At 62.0% G+C, this 21431-nt stretch overlaps 1 protein-coding gene across 4 annotated transcripts in view; it reads right to left on the bottom strand.

The window, feature by feature from the left end:
• Nucleotides 1–1620: 1620 nt before the first annotated feature.
• SLC6A2 (solute carrier family 6 member 2) overlaps nucleotides 1621–21431 on the bottom strand; it is a 38773-nt gene continuing 18962 nt past the window's right edge. For all 4 annotated transcript variants that reach the window (XM_045818682.1, XM_045818681.1, XM_045818683.1 and 1 more), the window contains 11 exons: nucleotides 16883–17021; nucleotides 10072–10206; nucleotides 8445–8548; nucleotides 7416–7540; nucleotides 6593–6705; nucleotides 5256–5384; nucleotides 4698–4797; nucleotides 3710–3810; nucleotides 3134–3301; nucleotides 2451–2522; nucleotides 1621–1920 (listed from right to left, as the gene is read on the bottom strand). In XM_045818682.1, the coding sequence (XP_045674638.1) occupies nucleotides 1897–1920; nucleotides 2451–2522; nucleotides 3134–3301; nucleotides 3710–3810; nucleotides 4698–4797; nucleotides 5256–5384; nucleotides 6593–6705; nucleotides 7416–7540; nucleotides 8445–8548; nucleotides 10072–10206; nucleotides 16883–17021 (1210 nt within the window). In that variant the 3' untranslated portion in view covers nucleotides 1621–1896. The remainder of the gene's footprint in view (nucleotides 1921–2450; nucleotides 2523–3133; nucleotides 3302–3709; nucleotides 3811–4697; nucleotides 4798–5255; nucleotides 5385–6592; nucleotides 6706–7415; nucleotides 7541–8444; nucleotides 8549–10071; nucleotides 10207–16882; nucleotides 17022–21431) is intronic.

The following is a 21431-nucleotide window of genomic DNA, read 5'->3' on the forward strand; positions in this document are numbered from 1 at the left end:
ACATTTACATATAAACGTGTGCATATTTATGCATATGTAGATGTGTGTAGGTACAGATTACCTGTATGTATGTGCACATAAGTACGTATCTTTATTTTACATAAAGTAAGAAGGAGGGTGTTGGTGCTAGTTGAGGCCCCACGGCCCTACCCACTGGGCCACGTCAGGGGGCAGGAAGATGGCAGGCCAAAGCGGTGAAGAGCACAGGCTGGAACCAACTTCCTGGGTTCCAATCCCGGCCTCACCGGCCAATAAGTTACTTCCCCTCCGTGTGTCCCCGTGTCCCCCAGCTGCAGAGGGGATAAGAATGCTGCCTCAGCGGCTTCTTAGGAGGACGCCTTGAGGTGAGGTTTGTGAAGCTCTGGGAGGAGGAACTGGGGCAGGAGAAGCCTGCGCATCCGCTGAATACAGGCCAGCTCGGTGCCTTGGCCTTGTCCAAGGTGCTGATGCTCCTGCGGCCTCGGTCCTGGGCCCCTGGCCTGAGACCCCATCCCCTCTGGAACAAGGCCAGCAGCTCCCTGCACCCTGCCTCCCTTCCAGTTCCAAAACTCCAGTGGAGTCTTTCTAAACGTAATTGTCTAGCTAATCACGCTCCGACACTCCATGGTCACGCAACTCGTTTTCAATGTCAGCGCTGCTGTGTCCTTCCTCTGAAGGCCGCCCTCCCCCTTCGCTCCACTGATAGGGTCTTGTTACTATCAGGGGACTGGAGATGGGGGTCAGGGTTCAGTGGCAACCCCTGGGGAGTGTGGGGAGCTGCGGTGCAAGAACAGAAATTTAGAGAGACCTGGAAATGAGTTTGGGGTGGACAGCAGGCATATGCCTTGTGGTCTGGCCGACCGTGGCCTTCCGGTGTGCGCCCGGCCTGCTGCGGCCAATAGCTGGGCTCGCTCCAGGCCCCTCCCACTCTGACGCCGAGTCTGCCGGTCCTAGCTTGGGGCTCGGGAGTGGACAGCGCCCGAGGCAGCGTGGGTGTGGGGACAGCCCTCTCTCTAAACACATCCGGTGCTGCAGAAATAAGGGACCTGCGGCTCTGGGTATGTCCCGGCCATGGCCCTCGCTGGGGTCTTCTTTGGGGACAGAGAGTCTTTCTTGATTTCCTGAAAGCCCACCCCTTGCCTTCACACCCAGCTAGTCAGAACCGTCTGGACAGTTTCTGTTCGAGACCCCTCAAAGCGTCTCTGCACAGACCTCACGACAGGGACAGACACACCCCAGCTCCCGGGCACGGATCAGACCCCGGAGGGCTGGCGGGGGGCCGGTCATGGGTGTGTTGGAGAGGGAGGATCGACAGACACCACCCCAAACCCCGCCGGGTTTTTGTCAGTGTCTGGTTTGGGGCGGCTGATCCAGCGACACCCTCCCTCGCGCTAGGCAGACCCAGGGCTTCCCCCAAGGCCCGAGGGGCCGGCAGATGTGGGTGGGGGAGGGGGAACTCGGGCCATCTCTCAAGTCGGATCCGGCATCCCCAAAAGAAGAGGGTCGACAGAAGTCTTTTGTTTTCAATTCTCTACTTTTTTAAAGTATATTATATCGATTATGCTATTACAGTCGTCCCAATTATTCCCCCTTTACCCCCTCTGCCCCGTACCCCCCTTCCCTCCAGCAGGCCCCCCTTAGTTCATGCCCGTGGGCCGTGCGTGCAAGTTCTTTGGTCCTGTTCCCGCCTGCCTCTTCTCCCTCGAGGCTGGCGGAACGAAGCTCGCAGCCCCCGGGCCGGGTGAACCGAAGGTGAAGGAGGATCAGACCACGATGTTGTTCGGAGCGGGACAAGAGGAAGGGGTGGGGGCGGGTGGGCACCTGCGGGGGAGGAGTCCCTGGACAGCGTCCGGGTGGGAGCGAGGCAGACCCCTGGGCCTGGACGTTGGCGCGGCGGGCGTCCTCCTCGGGGCCGGGTCAGATGGCCAGCCAGTGCCGCAACTGCGGGGACACGGCTAGGCCTTAGCTTGGGGCGGGCGGGCGGGGCCGGAGGCGGGGAACACCCCTCCCTCCCAAGACCCGGAGGACACGCAGGCGGGTCCCCTGCCGGCCGCCGAGGCTGAAACAGGGCAGAGGAGACGTCCCCACGCCAAACAGCAAGTCCGAAGCGGGGAGCTCACCGGGACCTTCCCCCACCCCCACTGTGGATGTTTCTAAGAGAAACAAGGTGCGACTCAGGGCAAGATGTTACCCATGCACCCACAGCGCTTCCTTTAAGACAAGCAGCCCTCTGCCTGGCGGGGCGACACTCTGGGGTGATGACTCAGAGTGGGAGAAGGGAGCTTAGCCAAGTCGGGGCAGGTGGCGTACCAGGACCAGGGAGCACGGAGGCCGGACCCCGCCCCACTCCTCACACCAGACCCTGGTGAGCTCCGCCCACTGCACGTGGCCCTGCCTCTCCTCCCAGTGCCCAGCAGGGGGCAGCGAGGGCCCTCTCCGCGGCCCCGCCCCCGTGGTCCGGCCACACCCACCTGGAACTGCCTGACGTTCCTCTGGGCCACCAGGTGGTGCTCGTTCTCCGGGGTGATGCCGTAGGCCAGTCTCTGTGGGAGGTGGGGGGCGGGGAGGCCTCAGCCGGGCTGGCAGCCCAGGGCAGAGCCCCAGGTAAGAGCCACCTGCTGTTCGGGCCTGAAGTCCCACACGGACAGCACGCGAGGCCCATACAGACACCCTATCACAGGCATGTCACTGAGTCATTCATCCAGGTGCCGGGGGCCGACCCTGGGGGTCCGGAGGGGAAGAGGCCCGCACGGCCTCAGATTTGGAGGGGCTGGCAGCTCACGGGAGGGGCGGGCATGGAAAAACCGAGCTCATGAGCAGGTGTGACCCCACGGCGGGAGTGCTCCCGGTGTGAGAACGGACAGCGGAAAGCAGGTCCGGGGTTCCGTGTCTGGGGCGAGCTCCCGGAACCCGGACCCTCCAGGCGACCCGAACACGGGTTGAGTATCTGCCACATGCCCGGCACCGAGCAAGCACTCTCTTTTCCTTCAAGGTCTGTGGGGGTGTCCCCGGGTTACAAACGTGGGGACCGAGGTTCATGGTGGGTCCGTCTGACCCTGGGGTCCCTGTCCCGTCTCCCCTCTCACCCCGGCAGGAGTGACCCAGATGTCCCCTCCCGGACTGCCCCCCCGTCCTCCCCCTGGGCCCAGCTCACCTCCCACAGGGAGCCCCGCGTGCTCAGGAACTTGTAGGCGACGTAGGCGGGCACCAGCGTCATGGAGGAGAGTGCCACGCCCCAGCCCACCCAGTTGGCCCAGAGCGGGAAGACGTAGTCGTCGTAGGTGAGCTGCTTGAAGTTGATGATGCTCACCACCACCACGAACTGGGGGGCGGGCAGGGGGCAGACGGAGGAGGGAGGGAGGGCAGGCAGGAGTGAAGGAATGGGGGGTGAGGGGCAGCAGGTGGGTGGAGAAAACAGAGAAGAAAGAATTCAAGAAGCAAATGGTAACAAGAGGGCGGCAAAGACACGGGGGACGAGAAAAGGAAGAGAATGGAGAGGTGACCTCGGAGCTGGGCAGAGCGGTGGCCCACAGCACCCGCAGGGACCCAGCCCGGGCTGCAGAGCCCGCTGGCGAGGGAGTCCACTGCCCTGTCCTGTCCGAGGGGCCAGGACTCTGCACCCCACAGCCTCCTCCCCTAAGAAGCAAGCATGCGCCCCCCCCCCGCCAAACCCACCCCGGATGCAGCCCCCACCCCCAGGGCCCAGGGCGCCCCGCCCCACCGCACGCACCAGGAGGAAGGCAGGGCTGATAAACTTCCAGCACAGTCTCCAGTACAGGCCCGGCTTAAACCCCATCATCTGCTGGATGTCGTTGCTGAACCTGTCCACACCTGTGTGCACACACACACACGCCTGTCACCTCGGCCCTGCAGAGCCCCGGGTGGGGAGGCAAGACCAGAGGCCCCAGCACTTGCTCCTGGGGACGGGCCCTTGGCTGGGGCAGAGCAAGGGAGAGGACACACTCACAGACAGTGCCACTGCCGGGCCACTCCCTCCCAGAGGGAGACAAGCTCAGGGAGGGGAGGGGACTTGCCCCAGGTCACACGGCCAGGTTAGCCCGACTCCAAAGCCTGGCTTCCCCTCTGGTTCATGCTCCTAAACCATGAGGCCACGGAGACCCGGCTTCCTTGGGCTTCGGTCTGGTGGAAGGGCCCTGGCTCGCGCCGAGATCTCTCTGAGACTCACAGCAAAGACCGAGAACAGGACTCATTGGGTGTGACAGGGCCCTGTCACACAACAGTGGCGACACATCGACACTTGGTAACACGTTCCCCCCGCTCAGCTGCAGAAAAAGCTTCCCAGACAAAACACAGGACTCCCAGTTACCCGTGAATTCCAAACAGACGATGAAGACCATTTTAGTTAAAGCGCGTCCCGTGCGATATTCGGGACACATGTGCCCTAAAACGATGGCGCACTGTTTGTCTGAAATTCAGGTGTAACCGGGCACCTTGTTTCCTTTTGTGGAACCTGGCCCCCCTGCTTTGGAGCGGGCTACAGGGCTGGGGAGCTAGCCCCAGCTCCAAGAAAAGCTGACACTGGGTGCCTTTACGGCCCCACTGAAGGGGGTGCGGCTCTCACAGGGGTGAGTGAGGCCTGGGGGGCTGCTCCTGATGAGGAACCGGCCAGACACAGAAGCTCTTCGGCTCCAGGTGAAAAGCGCCCAGGAACACGGGGGGGGCGAGGCTCTCCCCCATGCGCAGGGTGCAGCACGTACCGTAAAACCAGGAGACGCCGATGGCCTCCATGAGCACCGCGAACAGGATGGAGGTGCCCGCTGCGAACGTGTCCAGCAGGGTCAGCACGTAGATCCCGCCCTGGCATGGAGGGAGAGAGCTGAGGCTGTCTTGGCTGGAAGTGGCCATCAACAGTCTCCTCCATCACGATGTCCCCGTCCCCGGGCCCCTGGCCCACTGACTCAGAATCCAGTTTGGCAACGTGGGTGACAGGGTTTGACAGGGTTTGGGGGCTACTGTGCTGGTGTCATGTGTGTGTGTCCTGACCGAGGCCTTCCAGAGTCACGGGGTCTGAGGGCGTCAAAGGGATTTTGCTGCCTCTGATACCAGGGCTGGCTGGAGAGCCCCGGGCTCAGAGTGGGGAGATGACAATGGGGTGTGGCCCTAGGGGATCGGGCCACAGGGTCGAGGATGTCCGGGCCTGCCCCAGCTCACCCAGCCCTGCCCATACCAGCCCCGAGGCTGGACATGTCTGACTGGATTGAAAAGCACCTCCCCAAGCAGGAGGGGACCTGGACCACACTGCTGCCCCTCCTCACCTTGGTGATGCAGAACAGGGCCAGCAGGAAGGTCCCGAAGGTGACCCCGAACGTGAAGAGTTTCCGGTGTCGCTTCAGGACCTGGAAGTCATCGGCCAGGCCCGTGATGACGGCCTCCATGCCTCCCATCTGGGGGGAACCAGGCAGGGTGGGTGCAGGAACGGGGGGTGCCCTGCACCTCAGGCTCTGACTCTAGCAACCCCCTTGTCATCGGGGGGCTCATGCACCAACTGCCTCGCCTCTCTGGCAGCATTGGCCGGTGCTGCCTGCCTCCCCAGCCTCTCACCCTTCTCAGCCGAACTCAGCACTCAGAAACCACGTGGGGCTCGGGGGACAGGTAACTCTGCTCTCCCTGATCAATAGGCACATGTCCCCTCCCCCATCACTCAGCCCCGGTGGGGTCAGGTGAGCCTGCAGGGCATGGAAGGCATAGCGTGCCCAGCACCGAGGCAACGGATCAGCACGTGAGCAGGGTCTCCTGGAAACCGCCGCCAAAGGGGAGCTCCTGGTGCCGGGGACTCCGGGCAGCAGCTTCCGACAAGGACCGGGGCTGCTGTCCTCATTACCCCGAGTCAGGAAGGGTCACTTCACCCGCAGCTCCGGGCTAACTTACTGTTCATGGCCTCATCTGAGTAATCGTCCTGTGTCTGCTTATATGACACCCCGACCGAGCCTGGGACAGCAGACAAGTAGCACACAGGCTGCCCCTCCCAGCCAGCCACGGACACGGCCCTCCCCTTGGCAGACTTTGCTCAGCAAAGGCAGGACCCCCTCCTCAGGGCCTGGAAGCAGCCTCAGACCCTCCCGCACACCCGGCTCCCCGCAGCTCCCCCCACTGCCGAGGCAGCGAGAGGAAGCCCCCTGCCCGCCCTACTCTAAGACTTCCTGCAGACTTGCAGGCATGACGTCCTAAGGGTGGACGCACAGAGAGAAAGAGGCCAGGAAATCTAACCCTACAGATGGGTCAGCTGCAGGTTCTGAGACACGAATGAGGCTGCGCGGGCTTTGGTTGATGACGTAATAAGCGGACGCGCGCCGGGTGGGAGGAGAGACTCCGCGCCCTCTCCGCTTTCAGTTCCCGTCTGCGAGGGGAGAGCGCCGGGCTGGCCGATCTGCGGCCCCTCTGGCGTGGGTTTCCACGGTGCCACTGGGTTTCTACTGGGTGCTGGCTGCGGCTTACATCTTGCCTTTTTGAGTGAGGACTCGCTCCCTTGTTTGCATTCAAATAGGGCCTTCTGGAAAGGACTACTCATCAGGGGTCGGAATGGCGGGGACTTGAGGCTGAGCTGCGTGGGAAGTGGCTGGGGGGCGTGTGTGTCCTGAACAGGGTCACTCACTGAGCTGTCAATCCCCAGGGCCAGGAGCATGATGAAGAACACCACGGCCCAGAACGTGGACCCCGACAGGGTGGAGATGGCTTCGGGGTACAGGATGAAGACCAGACCAGCTCCTGGAAGAAACGTCAAGGGCCTCGTCACCGGCTGGGACTGCCGGTCGGAGCGGCAGGTGGGAGGGGGGCCTCGGGCCAGCCTGCGGCATGGGTCAGCATTGCGAGGGCAAGGAGAACCAAGGGCCTGAGGGTGACCGACAAACCCATCTCCAGCTTGCAGCTCGCCCTCGCGCCGAGGAAGTGGACCCCCGGCGGCCAGACCAGAGAGCAGTGCCGCATCTGGACAGCTCCTGCACCTGCCCTCCTCCTGTACCCCGTGGGGGGTCCTCTGTGCTCACGGCCCGGCCCCAGGCCTCAGCTTCTTTGTGGCCACGAGGATACCGGACACAGTGGGGAAGGACACAGCTCCACGGCTGGACTGGTCAGCTGGGGGACCTTGGGCTGTTGAGCCCGAGTCTCAGCCTTCTCATCATTAAAGTGGGTCTATTCGCTCTCACCCGTGAGAACAGCGTGAAGGTGCATCAGTGCACAGCCCAGGGGCTGGAGCCGAGCGGATGCTCAGCCGGACCCAGGGGAGGGTGCTGCTGCGTCACAGGTCCCAGGACCACCTGGAACTCCCTCCCAGACGGACCCAGAGCGCCTCCCACGGGCCTTCCGGAAGGCTCCCCGCAGGTGATCCCAGTCCCACCGCCACTACAGAGCGGCGCGGCCTTGAATGAGGCGGGTTGCTCCACCTCCTCGTCCTCCCGGGGCTAGGTCCGCCCACCCACCTTCGGTGGCAACATCCTCGATGTTGACCTTGTGTTCGTGGGCCATGTAACCAAGGATGGAGAAGATGGCAAAGCCAGAGATGAAGCTGGTGACACAGTTGATGGTGCTGGTGAGCAGGGCGTCCCTGGGGGAAAGAGTTGCTGTTAGTTTAAGTCACCGGACACCGCCCCCCACCCCCGCCTCTGCTCATCGAGAGAGATCCCTGGACCAGCCAGGGATCCCACAGCCTCACACGCCTCCCGTGTCCTTGCTGCCACGGCCCCGCAGCCCCACCGTAAGGAGGCGAGTGCCTGCAGCTGCAAGAAATGGGGGCATAGCTGCCAGGGCAATGCTCGGAGACCAGAACCTGGCACCCAATTCTTGTTGGGGAACAGGGTCGCCGGTGCCCTCCTCAGCCCGCTTTCCATGGCTCCCCACTGGCCCTCGGCTTCTCAGCGGGCAACCGAGAGCTTTGCTCGGGTGGCCCAGCCTCCCTCCCAGGCTTGTTCTCCATCCAGGCAAACCAGGGGGTAAGTCACCTCCCTGGTGCTGCCCAGGCTGCGGCCCGCCACGCCTGCCACCCGCTCTGCGTCCGCCGGTCACAGTCCTCACTGTCCTCCGAGGCCCCCCTCTCGCTTGCCTCCAGGCTCTTGCTGATCCCCCCGCTGCCCCCCGGGACTGAGCACCCCATTTCCTCACTCTCCCTGCAGCCTGCCCCGCCGGTATGCATCAGCCTGTCTCGTACCGGAGGGGCTGTGATTCTGTCTCCAGCCTTTGAGAGACAGGGACAGACGGAGGCCCAGTCTGTGCCCACGGGCAGACCCCGCTGTCCTGGGCAGACTTCTGTCCGCTCTGCCCGCCCCTCACCACGCATGCGACCTGCCTGGGCACCGGATGGACAGACGGACAGTGCTGTCTGCTCTGAAAGCCACGCCCCGCCCTGTGTCCAGCTGCCCGCCCCTTGTCCCAGAGCAGCGCGCTCTCTCCCCTCGCTGCGGGGGCCAGTGCCCAGGACGCAGAGCCGCCCGGCACCCGGGGAAGGACCTCACCTGTAGCAGTTGTTGTCGAACTTGTTGTAACTGGCGAAGGCGATCAAGACTCCAAACCCAGCCCCCAGGGAAAAGAATATCTGGGTCGCTGCGTCAATCCAGACCTGGGACGGAAGGGCAGACAAAGCCGTCACCCTTGGCTGCCTCAAGGAGGGGACGGTCTCGCTACTCCAGGAGGGCTGGGGCGCCCCAGGGACACTCTGTGACCCGAGGAAAGGTGGTCTGAGCTGGAGGTGGCAGCAGGCCACCCCCAACCCCCGAAGCCTGGGCAGAACGGCCTGGGGTCTCTCCGGCATCTCCCGGTGCTGGGTGGTCCTGACTTTCTGGCCCCACCTGGAGTCCCGGCCGGCAAAGGAAAGTAATGAGCCCACAGACCAGGCTGTGTGGGTGGGGCGAGGTTACCGCCCTCCCGGGAGTTATGGAGGCTGCGTCTTCAGGAAGGGATAAGTTTCCAGCATCTTCCACCGGCCACACGGTGGTTTCTCCTGGGGGCCAGTGGGGTTCACGTATCCTTCCATCTTTTGAGTGACGAAGGCACACGGCCCGCAGCCTGGAGACCCGGGCCCCTGTCCCAGCCGCTGGCCTCCCAGTCTGGTCCGGGCCCACTTCACCTCCCTGCCTACCAGTTCCCGCACCCGCGTCCGGGGGACAATCACACCTCGCCCACCCCCACTGAGGGGCGGCCTCGCGGGGTGGTGAGGTTTCTGGCGTCCCCCCACCCACACTCTCCTAGGCTTCCCCTACTCTGTCGGCCCAAGAGGGGCAGCCCGATGGAGGAGGGCAGAGCTGCTCCCCGAGGCCGCACCGAGCTGTGGCTTCCATGCGTCGGAAAGACTTGGCCTGTTTGAACGCTCGCGGGGTGGGTAGAAGTCTGACCTGCCTCACGGTTTACCAGGCAGATTCTTGCCTCGTACTCTGCTCTCTTTCTGGCGGCCACTAAGGACACAGGCTTTTCTCCCGGTGGTGGGGCTATAACCCTGTGGTATGTGCTCCTTCATCACTCGGGGAGGTGTGTAGTGGGAGGGGTCCCTCCCGGTCCCGTGTGGCCAGAATCGCTGTGAGGGACAATGCCGAGGAGCTGTCACTGAGGCATGGCCGAGGGAGAAGGTGAGGTCACCTCAGCCACGGTTTGCAGAGGCTCAAGGCTTCGGTCCCTCTGAGCCTGTGCTCGCAGCCTCGCCCCCCCTGCTGTGGGCCCCACTCCAGTTTCACCCCCTTCGCTGTCATCTGTGACCCTGGCCGGGACACGGAGCTGGAGGGGGTGCTGGGAGAGGCGGCCAGCAGGTCCAGCTCTCCCTCTGGCCGGTGAGGATGATGGCCAGGTGGCGACCTCCGAGTGGAGACAGGACTGGGCTGGCTGGGGTGGGTTGGGGCCCCACCGCACAGGGCAGAGGTAAAAACTCAGGACAGAGCATCCGCTCCCCGTGGGAAGAGGGGTCGTCAAAGGCCACCGAAAGGAACCCTCAGAGCTGGACAGGGCACATCAGATTGGCATCGGGCCGGGACAGAAGCATCAGCAAGTCTGTGGCAGAGCCGGGACCAGATCCCCTTCCGCCACCTGCCCTGAGAGCCCCCCCACCCCGACCAACCCTCCCCGGTGTGTGGGTGGGGGTCACCGGGCACGGACCGTGGCCTCCTTCAGGCGGTAGAAGTCGATGTGCAGGTAGGCGCTGATGCCGTTGGAGGCGCCAGGCAGTGTGAGGCCGTGGACCAGGAGCACGAACAGCACGAAGTAGGGCAGCGTGGCCGTGATCCACACCACCTGCCAGAGTTGGGGGGGGGGGACAAGGCTGCCCTGAGGGCGTGGCTCTGGCCTAGGGGCGGGGTAGGTCCCCCCCCCCTCCCTTCACACCGTGCACACGGCTGTTCCGGCTCCAAGCCAGGCAGAGAGTGAGCAGGCGTGGGCCACACCCCGGGGCCGCTCCGAGCGGAGTGGGGAGTCAGCCACCCTGGGCACAGCGCTGCCACCAGGGCCAAGGGCGTGAGGACAGTGACCAGGTTCTCGCAGCACCTGCTGCTTCCTCCTCCACAAGCCGCCTCCCCTGGCCCCTTCCCGCCGCCCGTCTGTCTTTCCCACCAGGTGCACATCAGAAACAACACACCCACGGGTCTCAAGCTTGTCTCCAGCATATGGTACATGCGGATGCTTAAAAAAAAATGTTTGTTGGATGGGCGGAGGAATGGTTGATAAATAGGGCGCTTGACAGATGGACAGGTGGGTAAATGAGTGGATAGATGGATGGGTGGATGGGTGGATGGAGAGATGGATGCATGAATGGATGGTTGGATGAATGGATGGTTGGGTGAATAGTTAGCTATATAGTTGGGTAGACAGTTAAATGGATAGAGGGATGATTAGCTAAGTCCATGGTTGAGTGGGTAGACAGATGGGTGAGTGGGTCAGTGATGAATCAGGTCGGTGGATGATTAAATCAGTCAAAGAATCAATGAATGAATATGTGAACAAGTGAGCACATGAACCCGGGAGTAATTCAACGTATCAGTGGTCGGACATATCCTCTGAGGGAAACGATGGGGAACCAGGCGCATCTGTTTCGTGGTATCCAGTTGTTCCTGCATCCCTCCCACCTTACGTGGCAGGCAGGGGGCGGTGTGCGTATGCAGGCTTCCCATTTCTGTTTTCTTCCAGGGGCGCAGGAACAAGGCGGACCCATTTCCAAAAACAAATGAGGCGGAAAGCACGCCTTAGAAAGTGAAGTCCTTGCATCTGACGGCCTCACGTTAATCATTGGTGTGTTCCCCTGAGCTGGGACAAACGGGACGAACCCCTCGGTGACAGGCAGGAGGAGGAGCCCTCGGACACCCTCTCTAGGTCCCAGCGGCCGAGTTCCCCTCTGAGTCATGTCACCGGCTGCGTGCCCACCACCCCTCTGCAGCAGGGCCCCGCACGCCACCACCCTGCCCGCCGGGACACGGCACCCCCAGGCCGGACTCGAAGGACTCTCCCGCGGGGTCGGGAGGCCGCCCTGCCCCGGCCGTGCCTGAGGCTCCGGCCGGGACTCCATTTCCCCAGGAGCACATCCGGGCGTGACGGGGCTGACCCTGGCTGCAGTCAACCATCAAGCAGGGAGTGCGCTCCGCCCCTGCACATGTGTTCGAGGTCAGCCATCTGGGGCTTGTTGAGAGTTCTCAGAACCGAGGGCAGGAGTGAGCTCTGTGGCCCTTGTGTGGAAGGGGAGGCGCTTGGGCCTCGGCCAATAGCTCGCTCACGCTCACGGGCGCCCTGGGTGGAGAAAAGGGACCCTCGGGCCGCGTCAGCCCCACCCCAGGCTTCTCTGCTCCCCCATTTGCAGCGCACACTTGACTCTCTGGCCACGAGAAGCCAGACCCGGTCCGTCTTTGAGGATGAGAGGAGAGGAACGACGGGGAGCCCGCTGGCTCTGACAGGCGCCATCAGTCCCCAAGGGAAGACACTGCTCTCTGTCACCTCACGCCCAACTCCTTCTCCACCCCGTGTGTCTGTGGGTGTGGGTTAGCATGGGCGCGGTTCCAGGGAGCCAAACGCAATGGCTGATAACCCCGAAGCGGAGGACCGAGGCTCCGGCAAAGGGAGAGCTTTCCAACGGACAGAGCTCTCTAAAGGGGAAAGGAGCTGCCTGGGGAGGTGGTGAGCTCTCTGCCCTTGCAGGCATGCACACCTTGCTAGGACCCAGGCACGGGTCAAAGGACGAGGCCAAGGGGAGGCCCCTGGACCAGCAGCATCAGCAGCACCAGAGTTTGTCAGAAATGCGATGCTCGCCCCAGAGAGTCACCCTCTCAAGGAGGGACCCGGGCATCCGAGCTTGAACAAGCCCTCCAGGTGATTCTTATGAGCATCGAAGGTCGAGAAGCCCGGCTCAAGGTCCTCCCACAGGGAGGATGCAAGCCGCCCTCGTGGACCCTCCGGTGATGTGTAATTTACACCCCTCTGGACTGGGTCTCAGGGACGTTTGCAGCAACACTGGAGACATACTAAGATTTGCGGGGTGAGGGGCACACACCCGTTACTTAAGAAAGCACCGAGCTGTAAATGTTTCAGCCCGTTCACCGGCCACAGGCAAATGACGCCGGCCACCGCAGCAGGGTCCAGCAGAGGCATGACGGCCAGCCGGGACCAGCCTGCGCTGACGAGTCAGTGAGAAGACGTGGCTAGACTGACGACTTGAACGCGAAAGGTGACCAAAAGGCCTTTCGATTTAAATGTCCCAGAAGTCAGGTTTACCTTGAAGGGGTCCAGCCCTCTCTGCCCCTGACCCCACCAGCTTGACCAGAATTCGAGAGAGTGCTCGGTCTGGTCCCACTTCCCGGGACGCCCAGAGCCTGGCCGGGCAGAGGGCAGAGGGTGGTGGTTGGCCCCGGCCAGTGCTGTTGTCCTGACCCATCTCCAGGCGTAAGGAAGTCCAAGGTTTCTGGAAGTTTGGTTCAACAAGGAGACAGAGCCGCTGGGAGCCTGGGCTGCGCCGGCTTCCAGCCCCACCGGAAGTCGGCTGTTTGAAACCCACCGAGCACCGGCAGGGGGGCTGATGACGGGGACAAAGAGTGACAAGGGTCCTTAACTGAGCAATTCCCCTCTGCCAGCCCTGCCCTGAGGACCTCTCCCTCCACCCTCTCCTGGAGGCTGGTGCCATCCATACTTGCTGTCACTTTGCAGGTGAGGACACGAGCGCTTAGGGGGCACCATTAACCCGGGGGCCACCCAGTAGGAAATGATGGCGCCTGGACTTGGGCGCAGGCGGTCTGACCACCAGGCCACATGCCTAATCACTCCCCCTGCTGTGTCCTTGAGACCCAGGTTCAAGTCCTGGCCCTGCTAAAGGTGGCTCTGAAACCCTTCCCCTCTCTGGGCCCCAGATTCCCCCTGGCTACAGGCAGGAAGGAGCAGATGGCCCCCGAGTATCTCCCAGGGGTCCGCAGTAGGTGCCGGCTTGCTGGGCTTGCGGTCGCTGAGGGCCAGTTCAGCCAAGGGCTGGGAGGCGGGGGAGGCGGGCAGGGCTCCAGGACGGAGAGGGGGCGCACACACTTGCCGGGCTCCCTGCCTCCTGACTCAGACCTCCACCCCCGACCCAGGGGCGATCCAGGGGTCCAGGTCACAGAGTGTGTGGTCTGGGGGAACTCCTTTCCCAGGTTCAGACTGCACCCCACCCCCTGCACCGTCCCAGCAGGGGACAGTGGAGCCACACGTCTCCCCACCCCAGAGCTGCCGGCAAGTGTGAACATTGGAGGTTCGTCCCAGACTGCTCTGGGGCTGTGGCCGCCGCTAAGGAAGGATGCGCCGGCCCTGTTCCACAGGCAATCTGGAAGATATAAGCACCGCTCTTGTTTTCCTCCGGAGCCAGTTTATAAAAACAATTAGAGACAGGGCACAAGAATGTCCTACGCGAGGTCCCTCCCCGAGGCCCGGGGCCCTTGCGCAAATGTGGGCTGTGGCTTCTGTTGACGTGTTTCCACCTGGGGGGCTTCTCTGGTGCCACATTCCTGCCCCGCCCCTCCTGTGTCTCCCCAGCGGGGGAGGCGGCTCAGCTGGAGGCCCCTCTGCCGGGAGGCCCTGCATACGCGGCCCCTTCTCTCTGTAACAGCACTCTCCCTGCAGACCACTCTGGCTCTGCTCCGCCAAGTGCTAACTGGGGTAGGCAGGCTCCACCCCCTGACTGCAGCTGGCTACGGCTGGCTGCGGGGGAACTCACTCTCACAGCGAAAGTTAGAAGCCTGGGGTGGCCCCACCCCCAAGCCAGCGGCAGCTGTGGGGCTCTGACGTCTTCAGTTCCCACACCTGCCTAGGCCGGGAGAGCCCCTCCCCGACCTGTGCCCAGGGGAGCCCGCCCCCCCGCTGCCCGGGAGACGTTCCCAGCGGCTGGCCTGGGCTTTCGCACCTGCCCCCCCCCCCCCCCCCCCGCCTTTGCTCGGGCTCCTCCCCTGAAAATCCCCTTCCCTAGACCCTGCCCCTGCCTCTGTCCGCTGAGGCCCCGCCCGGACGCCACCCTCTCCGAGGTCCCTGCAGACCCTCTCATTCAAAAGAACTCCCTTCCTTCACTAACACGGCCTCTCCCACTTGTAGGGCCGTGAGGCCGCATGGAATTAAATACCTGCTGTGCTGAGACAAAACACACATAAACGCACTGGTGCTGGGACTAGAACAACCTCCACGAGACAGCTCGTGCTGTATCCTCTGTGCAATGCGCTCCCCTCTGATCTGGCCTGTTTCATTTAAAAAAATTGTTCGTGGAGGCTGACCAAAGTGATTTAACGACAGTTGAGAAATCCACATTTTGTACGTGCGCTACAGTGCAGTCCGACTGCCTGATGCAAAGTTATCTCCAAGGTAAATTTTAAAAAGCAAGATATATAATAGCATGTGCCCATTGATTTTTATTTAATAATGTTTGCTAATAGTTGGGGAGTCTTTCTGCTTATTTAAAGGGGGACACACTTATGTCTCTGGATAAGGCTTAAGAAACTAATGCCATTGGCCGACCCACGCCTGTCTGTAACATGCGTGGACTCTGGAACAATTGAAGAAGGGACCTGTCTTATTCATGTCTGCATCACTAGTACTAGCATCAAGCCTGGCACACAGCAGGTGTCCGTGAGTGTTTAATAAGTTGAACTGAAGCCCTGGCTGGCGTAGCTCAGTGGACTGAGCACGGGCTGTGAACCAAAGTGTCGCAGGTTCGATTCCCAGTCAGGGCGCATGCCTGGGTTGCAGGCCACGGCCCCCAGCAACCACACATTGATGTTTCTCTCTCTCTCTCTCTCCCTCTCTCTTTCCCTCCCTTCCCTCTCTAAAAATAAAAATAAATAAAATTTAAAAATTAAAAAAAATTAAGTTGAACTGAATTTGACAGAACATTTACTGAAGGCCCCCGGACTCAGTTACCCGCCGGCTCTTCCTCCTGTCTTCCTACCTTCCCTCATTCCCCCTTCCATAAACACGTGCCGAAGGCCTACCGTGGGCCAGGCGCTGGGTGGCGCTGGTGCTAACCTGGCTTGCTCTACCCCAGAACTCCCCCCAGACTTGCAATCTCTGCTGGGGTTCTTCCCCGGGACGGACCCTGAGTCTCCAAGGTGCTGACAGGAAGTGCCACTTCAAGCTCTCCTTGAGAGAGCTCACCTCTGCTGGCTAGTGGCCCTCCGCCTCTACCTTCGCCCTCAGCGGCATGGACCAAGAACCCTGGGAGCACCAGAGAGAACCTTGATACACCCTACCTTCCAAAACTGCCGTCCATCTCATGAAGCGCCTCACACGTTCGCGTCTACCTGGTTACGGGAGACGGTCACCTCGTGACCCCCGGTGAACCCACACCAGGGCGGGGTCCCCTCGCACGAGGCTTATCTCGGCCACTGGGGCTGGAAGGGACACTCACACACCGGGGCTCGCCTGCTCGGAGCACGCACTTGGAACTCAGCTGCCCCAGCCCCGGCCCCATGGAGGAGCCGTGTGGGAACAGCCCACCGTGTCCTGGCTGCCGGGTCCCGTGGGGTGCCCAACCGGCACCAACCGCCACCCCGTGCGCACTGACTCGGACGTCCCATCTCCGTCGAGCCCCCGGTTCTGTGACCTAGGCAACGTCACACAGCGTGGGAGGACCACCCAGCGGATCCCAGTCCACCCACAGAATCGGGGGAGAGGAGAATGGTTGGTGTTTTGCATCACCACGTCTCGGGGAGGTTTGTTACCCAGCAGTCTCGAACCAACACGCTGGAGAGAACAGCTCCCAGCTGCACCCTCCTTAATGCGGTCAAGTTCCAGGGGGAGCCCATGGGGTCCAATGGGGTGGTGTGTTCCTCAGCCTAAGGGTCAGCCGGGGCCTGAGTCTGCTCCACCCTGAGGCGCTGGCTACAGGGGCAGGTGACGCTTAGGTTCAGGGTGCTGACTCTGGCCGGGCCCTCTTCGGTCATCTGGCCCCGTGCTCCTCTCTCCAGGACACCACGACCCTTGGGGGTGCGCAGCACTGGCCCCCAGGATGCACAGATATCTTCTGGAGCATGCTCTTTTACCCAGAAGTTCAGATGGGGCAACGGCTGGTTTTATTGTGAAGTAATGGTTAGGTTCCATAGTGGGCGGGAACATTTCATGTGGGTTTTAAGCCAGAATTAAAAATACATGAAACCCATGTCAACAGCTTGCTTTTCCTGGCAGGGGACCAACAGGCTTTTTCCCAAGGCCCTTGGGGTGTCCCGTTCCCACGTCCCTTAAGGGAGCTTTGGTGGAGGAGCATGGGTGCCCTGGTCCACCTGCAGCCCCCACCCTACTGTTGGGGCCCAGGGAAGGGAAGGGGTTTGTCCCGAGTCCCCCAGAGAGACGGTGGGGGAGCTGGGAGCAACCCCAGGCTTTTGTGCGTCCGGTTCCACCTTTGCTGTCCACCAGTAGACAGTTCTGGCTTGAAAAAACTCACTGTTTGAGGCCGACCTCCCAACGGACAGAGGAAGGAAGAGACTACCTTTCCCGACGTCTTCACTCCTTTCCAGAGGCTGAAGAACAGGACGACCACGACGACCATGAGGCAGAGCAGGAGCTGCCACTGGGGCAGGCCGATGTCGTGGATCCCGCTGCTCTCGTGAAGGTGCAGGACGCCGCGCCTGCCAAGGGGTGGGGGTGGGGGGGCAGTCAGGGAGGAGCCATCAGCCAGGGTCCTGACCCCAGGCCTGTCTCCGCAGGTGCACGTGAGGGAGACGCAGCTCTGTGTCCTCTGGGGCCGCTCTGTGCATCGAGGCCCACGCCCAGCACTGTCCTGCCTGGGGCCAGCAAGTCCCCCAGGAGACTTCTTGCTCAGGGCTGCTTTCTCAGCAGAAACAAGACCTCCCCAGGGCCTCCCGCAGGCCCGGTCCGGGGCGGTTATTAATAGGAAGGCCCCCGCCCTGGTGGTCAGAGCAGCGGGCTCTGCGGGAGGGGTGGGGAAATTGACCCCCCGGGGGACATTGGAAAGTTTGGCAATGTCTGGGGTGTCTCTGATTGTCACAGCTTGGGGGAAGGGGGTTGCTGTTGGCATCGACAGGATACAGACCAGGGACACCCTGCAATGCACAGGACAGCCTCGGGCATCCAGGAAGGGTCTGGCCCGAAACTGCCGTGTGGCTGAGGTTATGTGTGAGACCCCGGTCTGGGGGCTGAGACAAGAGTCAGCGTTTCTCCTGCCCAGAACATCTGCCAAAGCTGAGGGTGTTTGCATCCTGTGCCCGAGCAGTTCCGCTCCTGGGCGTGGTTTACCCGATGGGAGTGTGGACACGCATTCTCCAGAACACGTGTTCCAGAGTGTTCACAGCAGCGCTATTCATAACTACCCCAAATGCAAAATGCTCAGCTCTGCCTCAACAGTAAAATAGACCAATCTCAATACAGTCCTGAAGTGGAATGTTGTCCAGGAACGCGCTCTGTGTGGACGAATCCTCACGGGCGACTTTGCTCGCACACGGTTCCGTGAGAGAGACGCCGGAATCAACGGAGCGCCCACCTTCTGCACTGTTCCGCTCATATAAGGTATAACAATCGGAAAAGCTAACGGAAGGGTCAGAGGTCGGGAAAGACGGACCCCGAGTGGGGGTGGGGATCCTGACCGGGAGGGGACGCGGTGGGGCTTTTGGGGCACTAGCCAGTCATGGGTCTTCCTCTGGGGGTCTGTTACGTGGCCGTGTTCCTGTGTGGCATTTGCCGAGCTGTTGCTGCACAGCGTTCACGTCTCTGTAGCACAGTGTCTGTCCTTCATTGCAAACAAGCAGAATGAAGGTCCGTGGGGCCGGAATGTCAGGGCCCTCGGACACTCCGCAGTGACCGGTGGGAACAGGAACCGCTGACGGGACAGCTGCTCATTAGACTCTGGCAAAGCCCGTTAGCATCTAACGAGGGTCTCTAATGAGGGTCTCTAATGAGGGTCCCATGCGACCCATTGATGATCTCACCAGCCAGGCCCCGGGGGAGAGAGGTTCTGCAGCACCATCCACGCCCTTGCAAGACAAAGAAAGCAGAGCTGTCCCCATGGAGGGGGGTGGGGGGAGCCCCTCACACACAGCACCTACCTGGGGGGCTTCTGTCCCGGCACAGGAGGCAGCAATAAACCCACGGTCACAAGGACAGCTGACCAGGGCTGGGACGACCAGGGGAGCAGCGCAGTGTCCAGAACTAGCCTCTGCCTGGTCCCCCTTGGCACCTTGCACTCAGAGGCTGCTGTCAGCACCCACTTCCCCACACCCTTCCAGGCCTAGCACCAATGCCACCTCCTCCGGGAGGCCTCCAGGATCGCTCCTGATACACATCCATCAGCCCTTTCAGATCAGTGGCTCTCGGCTCATGTCCCCAGCAGGGCCTGCTCCTGCAACGCCAGGGCTGCCTGTATCCAGGGCTCTCCTGGGATGAGGGGAGAAACTTCTAGCAACCTTCCTGCTCGAAGAAAATGAGCCCAGGACCACCCCCAGGGGAACTGAGAAGGAAAGAGGGTCAGCCTCACACTCTCACTTCTCTTAGCAACCCCTCCCCTGACTTAGAGATCCCTCACCCTTCTGTCCAGTTCTCGCCTGCTGCCCAGGGCGACCGTCCACTCCCTGGCATGAGCTTAACTCCCCGAGTCTCACACTGCAGGGTTTGCCCTCGGCCACGGGTCCACTCAGAACATGTTAAAGCCGACGCAGCTTAAATGACTGTGCCTCTCTGGAGCACTGCTCTAACCCCAAAGGACGCATGGATGGCAGAGTTTTGCACACTGCAGTGGATGAGGCAGAGGACAGTCGTATCCTCTCTCTCTCTCTCTCTCTCTCTCTCTCTCCAACCCCCCCTTTCCTTCTCTCCTTTTTCCCCTACATCCCCGAAGAGAAATACGAGGTCAGGGAAATGCAATTTCGAGGCCTATCCATGAGAGCGGAGCGGTCACTGGAGGTTTTAAATAAATGCCCGGCATCTGGGCCCTGCTGCCAACCTATGGAATTAGAACCCGCAGGGAGAGGGGCCGGGGCACCAGTGTCCCCAGAAGTCCCTGGACGCCAGGCCCGCCCCCACGGCAGGCTTCCCTAGGGCGAGCTGAAGCCGTCCGGCAGCTGCCTTTCCGTCCCTGGCGCAGAGAGGTCGGCTGGCTTTCTGCCCCAAAGGGAAAGGAGGCCACGAGAGGCTGAAGCCCGGGTGTGGGACGAGCCCACGGAACCCCAGGCGGATGGCTGCCCTCGCCGGGAGCCGTGCGCCAGACCCTGGAAGGTTCTAGATTTGCAGGGAAAACGTGCGCTCAGGCCCGGACACTACTTGGTCAGCGTGCCCTTGGGCAGGAGCTCGACTCTGCTCCCGGGCAGACAGGAAGGGACAGGGAGCCACCCGGTGCCGTGTGTGTTGCGCTGACTCGGTCACCGTTTATGCCAGTCATTCATTCCACATTGGCGCCTGTCATCGGCAGGGTCGCGGGGATGTGGCGCAGAGATGGTCCAGGCTCCGGGGTCCCACGGACCTGGGCGGCTCCCCGAGGGCCCGGCCCGGACCCTCTCCCTGATTCCATAAACTCCGCACGCCCGTGGTGAGCCAGGCAGCGTGCGAGGGGCCGTGCGTGACACAGCCGTGGACAAGCAGGTGGCAGCTCGGCCGCACGAAGCCCCCAGGCCAGGAGACAATCGATGGGGCAAACACTCCCCACTCTGAGCCCTTCTGCTCTTCAGGAAAACAGCTCCCAGTGGGGGGGGTCTCACAGGACGGCAGACAAGGCCTGGGGGATGGTACGGTCACTATCAGGACAGCACCCTGGCTTTCCAGAGCGGCAGGCGTCTGCCAGGGAGCTAAGGGGTACCCAGAAGACCCTGCCAGGGAGTCAGCAGGGCGGGCTCCATGGAGGAGGGGGCCTTCTCTGGCCTGGGGGAAGACAAGTGAGTTGAGAGGGGATGCACCTCTCAATTGGGAGGTGGTTGAGGGAGGGATGGGGGATGGGGGATGGGGGATGGGGGAAGTGGGCCGGCTTCCATGTCTACAAATGAGCATGCGCGACTGAATGAGCAGAGCCACGTGGGAGGCCAAGGCCCCCAGCGACCCTCCTCCCCGCCCACCTGCCCACAGTGCCCAGGCCAGACGTTGTGGCTGTGAACGACGCACCCTGCCTCAGTTTTCCCTGCAGTGCGCCTCTGGGTCCGGCCCCTCTGCGTCCTATCTCTTGGTCAGCTTCCTCCACTCCCTCCCTCAGGGCCTTGTCCCAGGCCAGACCCCAGTTCCCTTCCCCCAGGACAACCGTAGAAGCCCCCCACCTCCCCACTACCCCTGTCTCTCTGTTCAGTCTCCTTACATCCACTGCCTGTGCCGCTGGGGGAGCCCCTGACCCATCGGAAGGTCGGTCCTAACCTCCTCGTCCCTCCTGCCCCCAGATCCTCAGAGACCCCTCATCACCTAAACAGTGGTTCTCCCCGGGGGCAATGCTGGCACTGCCTCCCAGGGACATGCGGCCTGGTCTGGAGACACATCTGGAGGGGGTGCTGTTGGTATCCGGTGGGCAGAGGCCCGGGGTGCTGCTGAACATCCGAAATGCGCAGGACACAAAAATCATCCAGCCCCAAAAGTCAGAAGTCTTGAGGCTGAGAAAGAAACCCCGGTGGAAAGCGTGAAGATGTCAGCCTTCCCGAATCCCAGGCCTTCCACAATGGCCCGGGGACCCCCTGCCGCCGCGGGCTCCTGGCGGTGGCCGGTGGCCGGCCACTCGTCATTCTGTCACCACAGGAAGCTCTCACCATGCGGAGCCTCGGGACCTGGTGTTTCTTTTCTCCTAGAACACGCCCCCAGCCCGGTTTGTCTGCCTGGCAAACTTCTCCTCGTTTCGCTAGTTTCAACTCAAAAATGGTGTCCTGACTGTGGCTCCTTGCCTGCGGAGTGGGGGGGGGGGGGCGGGAGAGGGATAGGAGGGAGAGGGAGAGAGGAAGGAGAGAAGGGAAAGGAAGGGAAAGGGGGGAGAAGAGGGGAGGGGAGGGGAGGGGAGGGGACCCTGGCGGGCACTGAACGTATCAAAAAAGACAGAGAACCAAAATCAGGTACTGAAGTCA

The sequence above is a fragment of the Phyllostomus hastatus genome, unplaced genomic scaffold, assembly GCF_019186645.2.
Source record: "Phyllostomus hastatus isolate PE091 unplaced genomic scaffold, TTU_PhHast_1.1 phas_scaffold_345, whole genome shotgun sequence".
Lineage (NCBI taxonomy): Eukaryota > Metazoa > Chordata > Mammalia > Chiroptera > Phyllostomidae > Phyllostomus > Phyllostomus hastatus.